Source organism: Leptonotus elevatus, chromosome 1 (assembly GCF_054856555.1).
Source record: "Leptonotus elevatus isolate MCC_2025b chromosome 1, RoL_Lele_1.0, whole genome shotgun sequence".
In the NCBI taxonomy this organism is placed as follows: Eukaryota; Metazoa; Chordata; class Actinopteri; order Syngnathiformes; family Syngnathidae; genus Leptonotus; species Leptonotus elevatus.
The window spans coordinates 49,109,029-49,128,656 of NC_141239.1; the positions used below are offsets into that span (position 1 = coordinate 49,109,029).

General features: G+C 39.2%; 1 protein-coding gene across 1 annotated transcript; it reads left to right on the top strand.

The window, feature by feature from the left end:
* Window positions 1-1,594: 1,594 nt before the first annotated feature.
* On the top strand, window positions 1,595-11,509 carry LOC147184217 (aconitate hydratase, mitochondrial-like). Its single transcript, XM_086066808.1, has 18 exons — window positions 1,595-1,669; window positions 2,519-2,661; window positions 2,742-3,000; window positions 3,171-3,263; window positions 4,295-4,453; window positions 4,543-4,693; window positions 4,787-4,891; window positions 4,966-5,057; window positions 6,240-6,345; window positions 6,722-6,879; window positions 7,008-7,081; window positions 7,212-7,323; window positions 8,559-8,741; window positions 8,922-9,017; window positions 9,179-9,370; window positions 9,484-9,616; window positions 10,075-10,196; window positions 10,371-11,509. Exons 1-18 carry the CDS (start codon window positions 1,634-1,636, stop codon window positions 10,500-10,502), a joined length of 2,346 nt encoding a protein of 781 aa, XP_085922934.1. The 5' UTR covers window positions 1,595-1,633; the 3' UTR covers window positions 10,503-11,509.
* The last annotated feature ends 8,119 nt before the right edge of the window (window positions 11,510-19,628 follow it).

Consider the following 19,628-nt stretch of genomic DNA (forward strand, 5'->3'; position numbering starts at 1 on the left):
TCTGTCAACAACATACATACACACAAGAGAAGAATAACAGTTCAATAAATGAATACACAAACCAATAAATACATACATAAACATAGGTCTACATACATGCAAAAATAAATTGAGAAACATTGACAATATTAAAATGGGAGCACAATTTCAAAGTTTCGTGAGCTTTCCTGTTTCTATCACCAGATAAAGTAGATATCCATCTAATTCCTTCAAAAACACAAGAAATGGGCTTTTACTTTTCAAATTTACATGTAGTCACCCTCTTAAAATAATTGCCTAAGTCTTGTTTTTTGTTGCAATAATAATATATATATATATATATATATATTGCAATATATATATATATAGATAGATAAAAAACGTTGGTTTTTTTTGCGTAAATCATCTCTGCAATGGTTCAATTGTATGTGTTTCCTGAAAAATCTGAAAAAATGACATAGGCGATTATTTTAAGATGGCGTCGATATGTGAATATATAGAACTTGGCAAGAAACATTATACAATATTAGTACTGTATTCTTTTTCAAGTGAGGTGCGTGTCATAATAAAAAAAAAATACATTCTGTAAAGAAAGTTCACCGTTACAGAAGTTGCCCAAGATAAACCTGTAAATGTCTTGCCACAGTTTACAAGTATGAGTACAGTTCCAAGACAGTACTCAGAATGGGAGTGACAGAGGATGCAGTCAGATCAGCTCTGGGCAAAGTATGGACCGAAGGCTACATCTGGCCCGCCCACATTAAAACCTCTAGCAATCTGTTTAAGTGTCACAGACACGGACGTATAAAATATAACAATATATTTTTATTATATACCTCAGAGGCCACAGGTGTCTTATCGTACAGTGTACGCGTGTGTTTTTCTTAAACAATTTTTAATAATTTAAATCAAATTAAAATCAAGAGGGCGGCACGGTGGTTGACTGGTTAGCACGTTTGCCTCCCAGTGCAGAGGACGTGAGATCGAATGGGTGGAGTTTGCATGTTTTCCCCGTGCCTGTGTGGGGTTTCTCCGGGTACTCCGGTTTCCCCCACATTCCAAAGACATGCATGGCAGGTTAATTGAACACTCTAAAATTGTCCCTCGGTGTGAATGGTTGTTTGTCTCTGTGTACCCTGCGATTGGCTGGCAACCAGTTCAGGGTGTACCCTGCCTACTGCCAGAAGCCAGCTGGGATAGGCTCCAGTACCCCCGCGACCCTAGTGAGGAATAAGCGGTTAAGAAAATGGATGGATGGATGGATGGATGAAATCAAGAGGCAGAACATATAGCATACGTAAGCAAAACAGTACAAATATACAAGACATCATACATAACAAACTCACGATAATAATGAAAAACAGTAAATAAATGAATAAATAAAAGAGTTGCCAGGGGTCTTAAACAAAGAAATATTGAATTGAAAACTCAAAAATGAGAACACATCACGTTAAAGTCTTGACAGCCTTCTTATTTTTAGAAGTATAATTGGAAAGTAAATAAACATCTATCTCTTTCAAAAACACGCAAATGGGTTTTGACTAAGCACATTTACACTTATGAAAATAAAACTTAGCAAGATAGACGTACGCACTCAACGGGTATGAATTTGAATGACGTCATATCTAGGCGACACTTATTATTATGAAACAAAATGGCGTCCTACTGTTTCACTGTCACTCGGTTGCGGGTAAGAAACACTTATTTTTTATTTGATCACAGATATGAAATGTCTTTCTAAATAAAGTATGTATGAGAATAGATGGATTCCTAGAGTGGGGTCCACTAATGATCATTTAGGGTATCATGACTGAGGCTAAAAATGCATATTTATGTGCGCATGGAATCGTTGCTAGGCAGGTCACAATGTCCCTGGATGACTCGAAGCTGTGACGCATGTAGCGGATACACACCTCGTCCGGTTTGACGTAAACTAATATTAAACCCTGTCATATCTTTTACGTTGTCAAATTATATCAAGACAATTGTCATGAGTTTTGCAAGGTGATAGCAAGGTTAAACAGTACAATGTTGCTATATACTGTGTGTGTGTATATATACACACACGCACACACACATCTCTCTCTCTCTGGTGGTGTGTGATGTCGTTTTTTTTTTTAAATCAACCATTCGTAGGTCAGATATTGATAGTGTCAGTTGTGAAATTATACTTGATCTTTCAGACGAAATACAGTTTGATAGAGTTTGCTATAAGCCCTAATACTGTTTTTTATTTTATTGTTTTAAACACAGCAGTAATAAGGCATCTTACTGTGGAATGTCATGTGTATGTCAGGTTCATCAGTATCATCAGTTTTTGTGACTAAAATGTTGGACTCTAACCTTGTTTATAGGTCATATTTTTACTGGTCTACCCCTTGATTTGATTTCAACCTGCGCTCTCATTCTCCTATCATTTCATTGCCATGATTTATTTTATTGAGTTGGTGTGCAATTCCAAACTTGGTGTGTATCCCTGAACTGTACAATGTTATGTCATGTTATTTCCTGGAATCTTATTTTGTTTGTCCCGGTGCAGCTGGCCCTTGGAACCGGTGCAAGGCGTCTGCATGTGTCCGCTGCCCTCAGTGCCAAGGCCAAAGTGTCAATGAGCCGCTTTGAGCCTGGTTCCAGCATTAACTATGAGCAGATGCATGAGAACATCAACATTGTGCGAAAAAGGTCAATTCCCCAGTGGCCCCTTACATGTCACTGCACATAGGTACACTGCAAGTTCCTTATATTTCCTTCCCCTCCATTAGACTTAACAGACCTCTCACTCTATCCGAGAAGATTGTGTACGGTCATCTGGATGATCCGGCAGGGCAGGAGATTGAGCGCGGCCGCACTTACTTGCGCTTGCGTCCAGACCGTGTGGCTATGCAGGATGCTACAGCGCAAATGGCGATGCTCCAGTTCATCAGCAGTGGTCTACCCAAGGTGGCAGTGCCGTCCACTATCCACTGTGATCATCTGATTGAGGCTCAGATCGGAGGGGCTCAGGACCTGCAGAGGGCTAAGGTCAACACAAATGCACTGAACATTACTGCAGTCACGTCATTCTTTCAGTTTTAAGACCAATATGTTTAATGTTCAGGTATTAATACTTTTGTGTAGTGCACAGTTGTGTTGATCCTTCAGACAAGTTTCAAGTTGTATGTATTGTACTTCACTATTTACTTGTAACACAGGAAATGAACCAAGAAGTGTATAACTTCCTGGCAACTGCTGGTGCCAAATACGGAGTAGGCTTCTGGAAACCTGGTTCAGGGATCATCCATCAGGTACACAACACACAACATACATTGAACTATTAACATCTATTTACACCTAACCCACGTGCACACAGGCTAATGGCATGCACACCACTAGTTCACAGTAACACTTTTTCTCTGTGAAGTATTCCATTTATTTATTTGTTTACTATATTTGACATTTTCTTTTTCTTAAGTACAGATGCCAATTTGAAATTAAATTATGTGTAACAAAGGGCACTGTTGTACATTTAAATGGGACCCCGTTGCACACATTTCAGGTAACCATTTCAAAACCACAGGCAGAACATTTCATCTTACTATTTTTAAATTTATAAAATGTTCTCATACACTTCTTAATTCTTGTGTCTCCTGGTCTGTCCCATTGATGGCCGCTTCGCAGCAGATGTCCAAGTGCCTCAGTTTATTTATTTATTTATGATTTCCGTTAGCCTGTCTATGGCTTTTTGCATTATATGTTAACATTAAGATCACAGTATTTTGTTAGACAAAATCATGTTGTTTGGATGAACATTATTTCAAAATCCAGTGTTTAAATGTATTTTGTCTTGTGTCAGTCTTAACATAAACTTGATCTTGGAGTGACAAATGAATAGCTTGAAGCAGGCACTGTGCATCTTTTTTGGAAGACTGTTTGCTATATGCCGAATTTGCAGATTATTCAGGGAAGGCAGATTATTATGCAATACTTGATTGAGGTACTTTTTTTCCATAAGAAATCAGATGTGCTTACAAAACAATTCAAATGTATAATTTTGAAAATCCATTTGGACAGAAAATTTGCAGTTCTTTGTGTACATTCGTAGTGCTCGATTTTAAGAGTGAATTCCAACCATTTGTAATACAACAATACCTGCAGTTAAAAAAATGAGAATAAAAATGAGGCTGGTCAGAAAAAGATTTTCCTTATGTGAGAGCTTCTCGTGGGCACAGATTGCTGGCAATTCAGCAAGTTAAATACAGAGGAAAAGCCCTGAGTGCTTTTGCATACCACCAGCTAATGAAAATGTGAAATTGTGAGCAGCTCTTGTGTTGTGCAGATCATCTTGGAGAATTATGCATATCCTGGGGTGATGCTGATTGGTACGGACTCTCATACTCCTAATGGTGGTGGACTGGGTTGCGTCTGTATCGGCGTTGGTGGAGCTGATGCTGTGGATGTCATGGCCGGAATCCCCTGGGAGCTCAAGTGTCCCAAAGTGAGTAACTTCCATCAATTTGGACCCAATGGGATTTTCTCGACGAGGTTTTTAGTGTATTTGCCTCTACTTTTGTGTGGTGCTTGCAGGTGATTGGAGTGAAGCTAACAGGCTCCCTGTCTGGCTGGACTTCTTCAAAGGATGTCATCCTAAAGGTGGCTGGCATACTGACTGTAAAAGGTGGCACAGGTGCCATTGTAGAGTATCATGGGCCTGGAGTTGATTCAATTTCTTGTACAGGTAAGGAGGATGTGTCATATGTCCACATTTGTGAAATATTTTTTGCATATTAGTACATTTTTCTCAGATTTAAGTCATCCTTTTACTTACTAGGTATGGCCACTATCTGCAACATGGGTGCTGAAATTGGTGCCACCACGTCCCTTTTCCCCTACAACCATCGAATGAAAACTTATCTTGAGAAAACTGGTCGTGCGGGTAAGTTATTTTGACGGTCTTTCGTGTGATGTTTGGTCAGTATTCACGATTCTTCTTTTTTGTTCCTTCCGTAGAGATTGCCTCTCAAGCTGATAAATTCAAAGATGACCTGGTTCCTGATAATGGCTGCAAATACGACCAGACCATTGAGATTAACCTGAGTGAGGTGCAGTATATTGTTAAAGTGTTTTAAATGTAACACCTTTGGACACCATGGGACACTGGGACGTTAATAAAAAAAGTCCTTAATTGAAAATGCCTTAAACTGTACTCTGTTATTTAGAGCCAAAATGTCAAGGCCCTTGGATTTTACAATGTCATTTGGAAGAAATCCTTTATGCGTCATCAAAATCTTGATTCGATTATTTTCACTTTACCCAATTTTAATGGTACAGCGGTACCTCGGAGTTTGAACATAATTCGTTCCTGCAAAGTGTTCAAAGATTGAATTGTTCGACCTCAGAAAATTTGTTTAGGAAATAATGCAAATGCAGTTAATCCGTTCCCAAGCTCCAAAAACAGAAAATTCCTGTTTTAATTTCAAATTATGTTTCTTACATTTACACCATGCACAGTATTTAAACAATAAAAAATACCTTACTTTTTTTGTTGTGGTGTGATGGCATCAGTGGATGATAAATGCTATGTCAATGCTATCTTTAGTTCAGTGCTGAGTTTGTGTATTTTACATTGGGCATTTTGTTAGACTACTTAGCAGTCCTTGCGTGCGTTGTTTAACGTCGGGCACGTTGTTGAACAGCTAAGGGGGGTCCTCGTGCCAGTATTTAGTAGTATTGTTTGTAGCACCGTACGTTTTTCTTTGCTGCCAATGGCACTGTTGTCTTTCTTTGAGCCCATGGCGAAGAAAATTGTCCTGAAAAAAAATCTAAATGCGCTCGCGAATGTATGGAGCACCTCCGGGAGTATTCACGCTCACATTGGAAATGAGCAGTGCATCATCTCAACTACCGCAACGTGAGCATTCGGCTTCGCTCGGCTTCACTCGGCTGCCCGTTTTCAAGGTACGTTCGGCTTAGCTTGCTTTGCTTGGGTGTTCGAACTACGAGAATGAGTTCAAACTCCGGGGAATTTTTTACTCCCAATTTTTGGGTTGAAGTCCGATTTGTACGAGTTCCGGGACGTTCAAACTCCGAGGTTCCACTGTATTCTATTGTTCATTGTTAGACTGAGATGATTTTTCACTGCCGTTTCAGTTTCATTCTGTCACATGTTCCGCCTCGCTGTCTATTCTGGATTGTTGAACACAAATTGTGCTCCTTTGTTTAGTTGCAAACATACCCCCGTTATGGTGGTCTTGACTTCATTCATTGTTTGACTCTCCTAACAGTTGAAGCCACACATCAACGGGCCTTTCACCCCCGACTTGGCCCACCCTGTGTCTGACATTGGTGCCATTGCTCAGAAGAGTGGCTGGCCCCTCGAGATTAAAGTTGGTAAGGCTTTATTTTTTATTTTTTTTTGCAATGCTTTGTCTAGTGAAATGGGAGATTTATTTCATTGCCGCTAGCTGTGTTATTGACGTGCTATGATCACATTACTGCGGAATCAGGAAGCTCGGGGTTCTCCTCTTTCAACTGTGCAGGAGGAGATATCGTCTAACTAGTATTGTTTTGAGGATGAATATGCAAAAATGATGATAAATTGTTAAACCAGAAGATTAAAACACCCATCAGCACAATTTCTGTTCGGTACCACTGCAAACTACAACTGTGGTGATAAACATATTCTAAATGAAACATCTCTTGTAGTGGATCTTTAAATTAGATTGTGCATGTGTCACTAATGTGGGCTGTGCCACTAAACCTGCAGGTCTGATTGGTAGCTGCACTAACTCAAGCTATGAGGACATGGGCAGAGCTGCCTCTCTTGCCAAGCAGGCTTTGGATAAAGGCATGAAGTGCAAGGCCCAGTTCACAGTCACCCCTGGTTCAGAACAGATCCGTGCAACCATTGAGAGGGACGGATATGTGAGTCAGAACCTCGTACAATGTACAGTATAGTATATTTCATTTATAAATTGCCATAGTTATTGACACATAGGATGTGTGTGTGTGAGTATGGGAGAAACAGGAAATTAATGCTGTCCTTTATCCAGGCCAAAATCCTGAGTGATGTTGGTGGGATTGTACTAGCCAATGCATGCGGGCCTTGCATTGGTCAATGGGACAGGTACGAGATACATAATGATCTTTTTGCTTATGGATCATTTTCATTCTAATTTTACACAATTTTGTTTAAAGAAGTTCTGAATGTCAAGTAGGAAGTATTTCGGGCTAACATGTATACTCACTGTCAACAGGAAGGATGTGAAAAAAGGAGAGAAGAACACTATTGTTACTTCCTACAACAGAAATTTCACTGGTCGGAATGATGCTAATCCAGCTACACATGCTTTTGTCACTTCTCCCGAGGTAAGAATTACTGTCGTATAGGGGTCTGCAACCTGCGGCTCCTTAGTCCCTCTCCTGTGGCTCGCTGTGGATCTATATTCTTTAAATAAAATTAGTAAAAAAAAAATAAAAAATTTACACACACATATATATATATATATATATATATATATATAAAAAAAAAATTTTTTGATAAAATATTCTTTAAATTAATTTATGATTTAGATAAGAAATTAATAATGAAATATTAAAAAATGGTCAGAGTCCATTTTTTAAAGTTGTCACCAAAAGGTAGGTGAAAATGTTTTAAAATGACCTAACATTTTCCAAAAAGTGACCATAAAATGTCCAAAAGAAGAGAATAAGCAGAAAATTACCATAAAATGTCCACACAATTGCCAAAAAAAGGCAGAAGATTGATTTAAAAAGAAGGCTTTAAAAAGAAAAAAATAACCAAAAACAAAAGATAAATAAGATATCTTTAGACTTGCCCCCCAAAAAGTCTGAACATGATTTTAAAAAGAAAAATAAAGGCAGTAAAGAAAACATTCAAAAAGTATAAAAAGAAGAAATTCTGAAAATTACCATAAGATATCTTTGGAATTGCCCAAAAGTCTGAAAATTTATTTTAAAATAAAAATAAAGGGCATAATTTTTTGGGGGCAAAATGTAACTATAAAATGTACAAAAACAAAAGAAGAAATTGTGAAAATTCCCATAAAATGTCCATAAATTTTAATAATTTATATATTTTTTTTTAATCAGAAAATTGATTTTAGAAAAGGCTGGAAAGGAAATGTTCAGCAAGTAAATATAAAAATGTCCAAAAACAAAAGAGAAAATCCCTAAAATGACCATATAATGTGCACAAAGTTGCCCCAAAAAGTCAAAAAACTTATTTAGATCAAGGTATGAAAGAAAGTAACTGTAAAATGTCAAAAAATAAAAGAAGAAATCCCGAAAATTACCATATAGCCTACATACACAAAATTGCAAAAAATATCTGAAAATCGAAAGGCAGAAAAAATGTCCCAAAATAGCCATAAAATTTCCCAAAAATGGAAAGGCAGAAATGACCATATGTCCATAAGATTGCTAAAAATATCACAAATTTGACTGAAAGGCAGAAAAGTCTAAAATGTATGAAAAATAAAAAAATCCATTAACATCGTTAATTGAAAATCTCTGACATTGCCAAAACTAATTTGGGTCACTGTGACTTAGTGTTATTTCAATTCTTCTTCTGTAACTTATAGATTGTGACTGCCTTGGCTCTCGCCGGAACCCTCAACTTCAACCCAGAGACGGACTACTTGACCGCTCCTAACGGAGAGAAATTTAAATTGGAACCCCCCAGTGGCGATGAGCTCCCCTCCAGAGACTTTGACCCTGGCCAAGACACTTACCAGCATCCCCCAGCTGAGGGCAGCTCTGTTCGGGTCAGCTCAGTTAATTCACTTTTCGTGTGTAAGAAAGTGGGACAACATGAAGAAAAAATAGATAGCACACTAGAAGGCTATAGACTAGAGTGCAAAGTATTATTAAAATACAGTTAATTGTAGCGTGTATTTTCAGGAAAAGCTGGAAAACAATAAGGTCTCACATTTGATGTTGTCCAGGTGGATGTAAACCCTTCCAGCAACCGCCTGCAGCTCCTGGAGCCTTTTGACAAGTGGCATGGAAGAGACCTGGAAGACATGAAAGTCCTTATAAAGGTGAAATTATAGTTTCTAATTTGTTAGCTGCTAAAATAGACACAACACATGACTTGCATGACATAATCTCTAATTAGTCATTTTTGCTGCCTGGCATATTGTGGCACAATAATGTACCACACTAAGTTTCTTGATACTCTCTTCTCAATTGAATCTTTTAGGTGAAGGGAAAGTGCACCACTGATCACATCAGTGCCGCCGGGCCCTGGCTGAAATTCCGCGGTCACCTCGACAACATCTCTAACAACATGCTGATTGGTGCTGTTAACATAGAGAATGATGCCGTCAACAAAGTCAAGAACCATCTTACTGGAGAGTATGACGGCGTACCGGATGTTGCTCGACACTACAAGGTCAGCTTCAAGTGTTTGCCATTTGAAGGCGTGGATGGAAATACGCTGTTCATCACCAACCGAGCAAATGGACTTCAGTGCGGTTGACAGCAGCCTTTGACTCTCTAACCCAGGCCAATGGCGTCAATTGGGTGGCGGTTGGAGATGAGAACTACGGTGAAGGATCGAGCAGGGAGCATGCTGCTCTGGAGCCTCGACACTTGGGGGGACGCGCTATCATTGTCAAAAGCTTCGCTCGAATCCATGGTGAGTTTTTGAGGGAAATTCGAAGAGTGCACTGAATTCTGATTAACATTACATTTGTGGAATATGAATTAAGCAACAAAATCCACCCGTTTTTATCCATCTTTGGGGGCGGCCATTTTGCTACTTGCTGTCGACTGAGAATGACATCACAGTTGCTCAGGGTTCAGGCAGCGACTATTCATGGACTATTCACGGCTGAGCTTTTTGAGCCGTGATGGGTTGTTACCTGAGCAAACTGTGATGTCATTTTCAGTAAAGTGACAAAAATGGCCGCCTGCTGAGATGGAGGAAAACGGGTGGATTTTGCTGCTTACTTCATATTCCACAAATGTTAATCAGAATGCATTATTGTAAAGACAATTTTTTGGGGGGTTGACTTCCCCTGAAAGATTGAAGTCAGGAATGCTGTTATGTGTGGTATTGTTACTGGTTTTTAATTATTATTTTTTTTTTAACAGAGACTAACCTGAAGAAGCAGGGTCTGCTGCCACTAACTTTTTCCAATGCGAGTGACTATGACAAAATTCGCCATGACGACCACATTTCAATCACCGGCCTGAAATCCTTCACTCCTGGCAAGGTAAGCCTTACTCTGCATCCACTGACCGGCTATTCTTGACAATATATACACTCACAAATTATGAGAGGTCTTAATTTAACGATGTCCATTGGTGCAAATCGCAACCAGAATAATAAAGAAATCTGGGTGACAATAATCCACTTGAATCATTAATGATGTGTTTCCCCCCTCTAGCCACTGACAGCGGTGATCAAACATAGCGATGGCAGCCAGGAGTCCGTCTCCTTAAACCACACTTTCAATGAGACGCAGATTGGGTGGTTCAAAGCAGGCTCCGCCCTCAACAGGATGAAAGAGCTGAAGTAATTGGTTGAGGGCAGGAAGGCGGGGCTTATAGTGGCCATCAAAGAAATATGAATGTAGTGGAAGAAGAGACCGTGCGAATGCTTCATGATAACCGCACTTTTGTCGTTCCACAACGCCGCTGGACAGATGAAAAGCGCACATAGCCACAGATTGGATTGCACAATGCACAGTCGAATGCACAGCTGACTTTGTGTGAGAAGCTTAGCAAATCTTTTATTTCAGGGCTGCGTCATACTAACTGGCATTATTCCACGTTTCAGTCACACACACTTTTTGTATGGCTTTTAGTGCATGTGAACATTAAGGGTGATTTTTTTTTTTTAACATCACAAATCAAATTGAACAAGCTTCACTGACTTAGTAAATGTAATGACCATGTTATCCCACACAGTACAATATATTCCCCAAAATTCTAGTGATACAGTATGTTAGATGTTGAATAACATCTCTGTTACTGTAACAGATTTTGAAAGCAAAATGTGATTCAGCCCACACTCCTATGTAAATTATTTTGATGTTTGTTGCTTGTGTAATGATTAATTTGGACGTCTCATAGAGTTGATTTTGATACGGCAAACGAAATAGCCCTCAAATTATACAAAGACTTTTATTCGGATGAGTGCAGGAATATCCTCGATGTGACCGTCTTTCATATTGCAAACCATGTAATTGCAGCTACTATTGTTAGCATTAATTTTCCTTTTTATGTATTTATGCATTTACAAAATCTGCAGTGAGTAATTTTTTGGCCTGAAGAGGAAACCCACGTCATGCGAGATTAATTAATTCTTTCTCACCTTGTATTCCTGTAACATGACATATTGTCATTGAATGAATGATTTTTTTTTTGTACTCCATACATTTTGTTACACTACTCACCGCACAATCTAGTCTAAATGTCCACATGCTAGGAAACTGGCGGGCATCTAGCTCTTAAAATTGATATTTGACGTCTATAGCCGTCAATGGCAGTGAATGAGTTAATAAATCTATGTTGTGTGTAATTACTTTGGACCTGATATGTCATGATAATTCAGTATTGTTACATTAATTCTCCAGCAATTTAATCAATTAGCTATCCTGTAGGTGAAGTGCAAAAATGACAAGGTGTTATTTTTGTTTGTCATCTCCTTCTACGCTGCAGAATACTTAAAAAAAATATATACATATAATGATGAATGCTCCATAAATGTGCTTAAATGTCACTGTTTGGTGTAAATTATGTGCTTTATTGCTGCACTATGTATACACGTGTGTACATTAATATATACTGTATCAGTCATTCTTGAGCTAAGGTACAAAAGAGGTTTAAATAAAAAATCATAAAAAAAAAAAAGGTAGTTCTTTTTGGGATTTGCATATATTTGTATAAAAAAAGTATTGGGTATTTAACCATGTTGATGAACCACTTTTTTATTAATTTAATTATGTTCAAGTTTAGAGCTTGACCCTCTCCGTCCATTGAAAACATTGGACAAAAAGAAAGAAAGAAAAGAAAACATTGGACAATGTGGCGTTGTAATTTGATTTGTGAGGATTATTTTTTATTTAAAAATGTGATGAAATATAATTTGACTACTATAACAATCTGCCTGGTTTTGTAAACTAGCGGCAGGCAAAAAGCAATATAATACACCGTTTGTTTTCACTGTGTAGCCTAAAGGAAGCGTTTGCATTGCAGAAATACAGTATCTCAAATACCTGGATGTTTAGAATTGTCACCTTTAGAAAATTGAGTTCCTTATTTTACCGTGAGTCGTGATCGGTGTTGTGCCAAAGAACCCTTGTAAAAATGTGTATCCCCTGCCGTGGGATCTTATAACTATTACCACAGAAAAGTGGAGATTCTTCAAAAGTTCCTTGTAAACAGGTATTTCAACTTCAAACATCTGGAACAAAACCGAATAGCAATCAAATATGGTCATCTGAGCTTTTCTTTGTATAACTTAGATTTCCTACTGCCTGCGTGGTCATTGAACGCACCTCCAGTCAACTGGATGCGAGCGCTTGCTTTTCTTTTGCTTCGCCACGACCAGGCCCGGCTCTGGGCATAAGTGAACTAGGCGGTCGTCTAGGGCGCCATCTGGTGCAGGGGGCGCCAAATTGCAGGGCCAACATTTCCCCCCAAAAAACCTTCACAATTAAAATGTCCAAGCCCTCAAGTGCTGCATTAAGAAAGCGGCGTAAGGAGGAGTCAGTTTCGTAACAAAAAGGGGGTTCTCCTGAGTGGGTTGTTAGCCCTCCGAAGGATAGTCGTTTAGTGGGGATGCCACCTCACAGCGTACCGACACGCTGGGGTCTTGTTTGTTTGGAACCTACCTGATGACCGTCCCACCAAGGGTGACCCTACCAATAGCAAACTCCAGACAGTATCGCTCTCCAGGGTCACTGGAACGCATAAGCTCCCTCGCCGCATCCAGGCCAAGACCCAGACGGGGGACTGCCCAACAAGGTAACAAACCCCAGCCTGCCCCCGACCAACGAGTGCGGATAAACCTTCATCTCAGGACCCGTATCGCCACCTGGAACGTCCAGACTAAGCCGCCGACTAAACCGCGTGCGAAATGAAACGATTGCCAAGGACAGGAAGCGGTTCTGGCAAGCCAAGGCCGAACACTTAGAGTCTGTAGCCAACAATAACAACATGAGCTGTGTTTACAATCTACTCCGCCAAGCTCGCAATGGCCCCCACATCAAGTCATCCCTGATTAAAGAATCTGACGGCAACCTCATCACAACAGAGACAAACTGCCTTCAACACTGGAAAGAGCACTTCTGCCTCCTACTGCATCACAACACTACCCTGGCTCCCTCCCGAGGAGGTCAGAGACACTCTGAAAAAGCATTTGCTCCATAACCGCCGAGATGTTAAAGTCGGGTGGGGATGGCACTGTTGAGTGGCTGACCCACATCTTCAACAAGGTGTGGGAAACAGAGCGCCTCCCCAGCGACTGGACCAAAGGGGTCATCCTGCCCTTCTGGAAACACAAAGGTGACAGGCTTGTCTATGGGAACCACAGACGCATCACTCTGCTCTCCATCCTTGGCAAGCTATTTACAAAGATCTTGCTGACCCGTGCTCTCCCAGCCATTAGAAGTGGCCGCCGCCCTCAGCAGGCTGGCTTCATGCCAAACCGCTCCACATCCGATCACGTCTCCACCGTCCGTCTGCTCATTGAGAAGGTCTATGAATTCCGGAGAGACCAGCATCTCTACATTGGATTCCTAGACCTCAGGGCCGCATTTGATACAGTCCACCACTCATCATTGTGGCGTATCCTACAAGCCCTCGGCGCACCTCCAGAGATCACCACCTTCTTCAAGCTGCTCTACACCAACGCACAGAGCTGTGTCTGTGACTGGTTTTCCATCTCCAACGGTGTTCGCCAGGGCTGCGTTGCATAATAGACCACCTGATGTGCAGGGTCTGTGAGCGAGTACCCGGAGTGTCCCTTGGCAACTACCAACTGACTGACCTGGAATACGCTGATGACACCATCCTGCTCAGCACCTCCTACAGCCAGCTGAGGGACGCCCTGAGTGTATACAGTGAAGAGGCAGAAAAGCTTGGTCTCCATGTGAGCTGGACCAAGACCAAGTTCATGCATGTTGGTGAGGGACCTGATCCACCCCCCATCCTGCTTAGTAATGACACCGTAGAGCCTGTGAAGAACTTTGTGTACCTGACTGATAACGGGGATCTTAAACCAGAGCTTCTCCAGAACATCAGGTGGCCCCAGCGAATCTCCAACGGAGCGCTTGGAGCACGCACAAACCAGCCTAGAGCCTCCAGCCTGGTTGAACAACGTCGCATCCGCTGGTTCGGCCATGTTCTTCGTCTTCCCCCTGACCACCCGACAACAGCCATTTTGAAGTTTGACCCATCTGCACGTTTGCCTAGGGCACCAAATCACTTAGGACCGCCCTGTACATGACCAATCCTTATTTATTTTTATGAACCTTGTTTCTAAAACTGAAAGACACGTGTGTTCTTCATATATTCATTGAAAAACACAAGTAACACTGGCAACGCATAGCGTCAAGTACAAATTCTGCGCCAGTGATTGCGTATTGGCTCGTGGAATAATGGTTTGGCGCTCACCACGAAAGCGCGCAGTTACGGGTTTGAGTCTTGCTTGGAAGGTTATTATTATTTTTACTACAATTTCTTAACTATCTTCGGTGGCAAAACAAAATGAAAACATGGAAGGTAGGGGGTGAAGCAAGGCAGGAACCACGCCCACTGCATGACTCGCTACGGTGACTGACCAATCGGAGCCGGTCACGGCAAAGTGGCTCAAGTATTTTTATTTTTTATTTTTTAATAGTTGGAGAGTTGGAGACAACGGCAAAATATCTACTGGCACTGCCTTTAAAGAACATTTTTTTAAAGAATGAAATAAAATAATAATAATTTAATTGAACATGTCAAACGCCATCAAAAATGGTCAGCCGGGTCCAGTAAAAATATCCCAATAAAACAGTCCATAAAGCTATGTTATTTGCTTCTGCAAACCTTAAAATTTTTCATCAGATACGCATCCACACATTCTTGATCGTAGATTCGTAGCTGATCAATTTAGCATGCACGGAACGCCAAAACAAACCACTATCAAACGCACGCGCTACAGTCAATGAACCGCTTGTGTGTAGGGGCTTTCCGAACGCAGCAGCGGTTAGCCTAGCTCAGATCAGGAGCAGTTTTTTAATTTTCGCGGGCGACTAAGCTGTACGCACTCCTGTATGCACCTTTGACATTGCTTGCAATCCACCAAAGAAAGAAAAAAAGAAAGCTTAGCTCCGTTTCACCCTGTTCCGTTCTCACAGTAATGATACAGAAGTAGTCAATGTTGTTAAAATATAAAAAAATAGAAAGTTCACTGCTTCAATATTGATATGACATAAGTAAAAAGTATTATAGAATATGTTGTGCAACCTTTCACCTATATATGTAATTTGTCGTTTAAAGACGGTATATTTCCATCAAAAATTAAAATAGCAAAAGTTATTCCTATTCATAAAAATTGAGATATATCCACTAATTATAGACCAATATCACTGCTGCCACAGTTCTCAAAAATTAAAAAAAAATATATATATTTTCATATAGACTGGACAACTTTATTGAAAAACATAAGCTTTTAAGTGAAAATCAATATGGGGTTAGAGAAAAACAGACCACCTCAATGGCAGTCCTGGAACTCGTAGAGGCAATATCTACTAACATAGATAATAAAAAAATTACTTACCCAGGATAGATATATAGATTTATTTATAGATTTAAAAAAAACATTTGATACTATAGATCATTCTATACTAATGAATAAATTAGAAAGATATGGCCTAAGCGGTTTAGCAAATAAATGGATGAAAAGTTATTTGGATAATAGACATCAGTACTTACAGTTTAACAATATACAATCAAAACACTTGAAGATTACTCATGGAGTCCCCCAAGGGTCTGTGCTAGGTTTAAAAATGAAATTTTACGACTTAGTTGAATTTAAAATAGCACAAATAATGTATAAAGTACACAACAATGTACTCTGCCACAGTACTCAGAAGCTGTTTGAAATTAGAGAGAGTCCTTATAACATAAGGGGTACAAGTGTCTACAAAAAATTTAAACAAGAACAAATAGGTGTGTTTCTGTAAAAGGTGTTAATTTGTGGAATGATTTTGGAACTGACCTGAAAAGATGTCAGTCACTTGCTGAATTTTAAAAATGGTTTAAAAGCAAAGTTAAAAATTTTTTTTTAAACTTGCATCAGACATGAGCTGTTAAAATTATATATATGCTGTAATTTCTTTGGATGTGTCGGTATGAGTGTAGTGAAAATTGGATATGTGAGTATGAGGATATGATTTATAAATGTATTATGGTATATGTCTGTTCATTTCATGTACATATGTCGCTGGCAAATGTGCGTATGTTAAAGTGCACTTGTATATATGATTAGGTTTATACATTTTCTTTTGTTGAAATACATTACCTTATCATTTTATCAGTATAAAATGAATAAGGGGTAGGACTAGATACGTTTTTAACTTCCTCCTACCCCTTTTGAACATATAAACTATTTTCTATCTTCCTATTCATGTTTTCTTTTTTACTTCAATTTATATTTTAGACTGGTAATGTGCTTTCTTTGTGTTTATATGTTCGATAAAGAACCAAATCAATCATACAGAGTGGACGATTAAATGAGTGACTTGCTTACTTGTATTTATTTCCATAACTCCACATAGTACAGTACATTATTCCTACTCTAGCACACACGCAATCCGTGTGACTTCCTATGGCGTGTTCCCTTATTCAAATCAATCTCCCAAGCAACATTTGAAGCACTTTCTTGAAACAAACTTACAACTGTGTTGGCTTTGCGTAATAAAGACTTCTTCCGTATACATTTTAGGGCGGGCTATCATATCAAACATAAAACGTCACTTTTTCTGTGCTATGGTCTAGTCTTGAGTGGTCGACGATTCCTCTTCGAGGGCGTGGGTTTCGAATCCCACCACTGTCACGTTCTCACTGACCATACAGAGTAAACGATTAAAGCAGTGACTTTGGTTACTTGTATTTATTTTTATAACCACATAGTACACTCGGTTAACCGTATAATGGACATGAAAAAGTCACTCAGTCGTTGGTTAACAAGAGACTTAATTTTCGGCAGAATCGTGTTATCTAAAGGGGAAGGTATTTCCAAAGTGATTTATTTACCCATGCCAATCCTTGTATATATACTCAAGAAATGTTAATAAAGCCAATAGTGTTATTTTTCAGTTTTTATGGAGGAATAAAAGACAGTATATTAAAAGATCCCATCTAGTCAAGGAATATGACAAGGGTGGTGTGAAAGCTCCAGAATTTGAATCGATGATTGGTATATTTAGAATGAATTGGATTAAGTCTTGTTTGTCACATGCCAACTCTATGTGGTACCACATTTCTAGATCTTTGTTTAAAAAGATTCGTGATTTTGATGTGAACAGAGTCCCATTTTTTTGGGGGGGAAATTATATTTGCCCATAATTTTTCTCCTCACAAAACAATTTTGTGGAACAATAGAGTAATTATGATTAATAGAAAATCAATATTTAAAATCACTTGGTTTGTGAAGGGTATTGTATTTGTAACTGATTTAATGGATAGTAATGGAATTGTTTTAAAGTTATTTAGACTTTACAGTGAAATATAACTTCTCAAAGAGAATATAGCAAAATCTGCGGTGCAATCCCTTTACCCTTGATTCTCTTAATTCAGAGTTTATGGGTGTATAACATTTCCAAGTCTAATGGTGGATTAATATAATCTTTTTGATAAGAAACGTGACAAAAAAATTATTGGAACGATATTTAAAACCGGAATATTTCATGATTTTGGTAGAGGGACAGTTTGGCAGGGTTTGAATTTAATAAATTCAGTTAATATAAATAAGGCATTTACAAAATACATTAGATGGCATGTGTTTCTTAAAGTGAAACAAGCACATTTTAAAATCATTAACAAGATATGGCAGAATTTCTTAAGTGAACATTTAAGTTGGAGGTAGATAACTGTTCCTTCTGTCAAAATGATGAAGAAACTTTGGATCATTTGTTTTTTCTTTCACAAAGATTTTGGACTGATATAAGAACTTGGTTGTCACTAAAAATTAATGACGTTCCACAAATTGAATAAAGTCTTGTTGTTATTTTCTTTATGGATGATTTTAACTTTTTTGTTTCGGATTTAATTAATATTATTTTGTTAGTGGGCAAATATATTCATTGTGCTAAGTGGAAAAACTGTAAGACATCCTTTCAAGGATTTATGGCTGATTTTAACTTGTTTTTTTTATGCTTGAAGAAGTGGGAAAGAAACAAATATGCAAGGAAAACAAGTGCTAATATGAAGCAGTATTTATTGTTTTGATTTTTGATGTATACCTCCTCTTTTATTTTAAGTGACGTGATGTGCAAGAATCCCCAGTTTTTGTTTATTCTCATATTGTTTTTTGTTGTTTATATTGTTGCCATGTTCAGGCGTTGCATCCTCTACAAGTGTATGTTTATAGAATGTTAAATAAAGTGAGGGGGGAGGGGCGTGGGAATGCGCACACTCGGTTACGTCACTTCCGGTCGTGTGTTCCCTTACTCAAATCAGCCCGCTAAGCAACATGAACTCAAACTAGCAATCTCGGATCACGTGTAAGAGCAGAGCACAACAGACAACATAACAAGCGGCGGATTTCCATGTTATTTTTTCTTGGAAACCATGGCAAAACGGATTTCTAAAAGAAAATACACAGTCGATGAAGCTTTTGAACGTTGTCTATGTCGGGATAGTGACAATTCGGAAGCATTTTTATCACAGGAGGACAGCGATATTAACTCTGAGGCAGATTAATGGCTCGACATGGCTCTTGATACGTAAGTATTTTCTCACTATTGTTCGAATCATAATTTATTTTTTTGTGCATGAACTGTCTCTTACTCAGTTAAAGTGTGTGTGTGTTCTGTGGAGGGGCGGGTGTGACTCTTTTGAGTTTTATTGAGTAAAAAAACGCTTGTATGGGGGAAAAAATGATTCCTACTTTTAAATATTGCATTTCTTTTGTTTCTTCTTCTTTGTCTTTTTTACATAATAGGCCTTATGAGTCTCTGGAAGATTCAGATGTGGACTGGGTCCCATGTGTTCCTTCCTCACAAAGCAAACAGCCTAGAATGGAACAGGAACAGAGTACTCGTTCAGAGGAGGAGCTCCATCCCGCAACTCTTCAGAATGGTACCTGTGGCAAAAGAGGAGCAAGAGGCAGAGGACGGGGGAGGGGGAGAGCCCGCATCAGTTGCAGTCAAGCAGGGGTTTCGCTAACGTCAACTGTCGAGCACTGGAAGGATACTGGAGTCCAAGACATTTCACCTCCACAGCCCATCTTCAAACCCCTACACACACCTGGACCCCAGGTCATTTGTACCAAGTCATACACGGTACTGCAGCTTTTTCAGCTTTTTTTTTACCAAGTCCATGCTGATGACAATAACTCGGAACACAAATGACTATGGTGCCACACACATGTCAACGCCAACATCCCCATGGGTGGATATCACATTTAAGGACATGTATGGTTTCATGGCTTT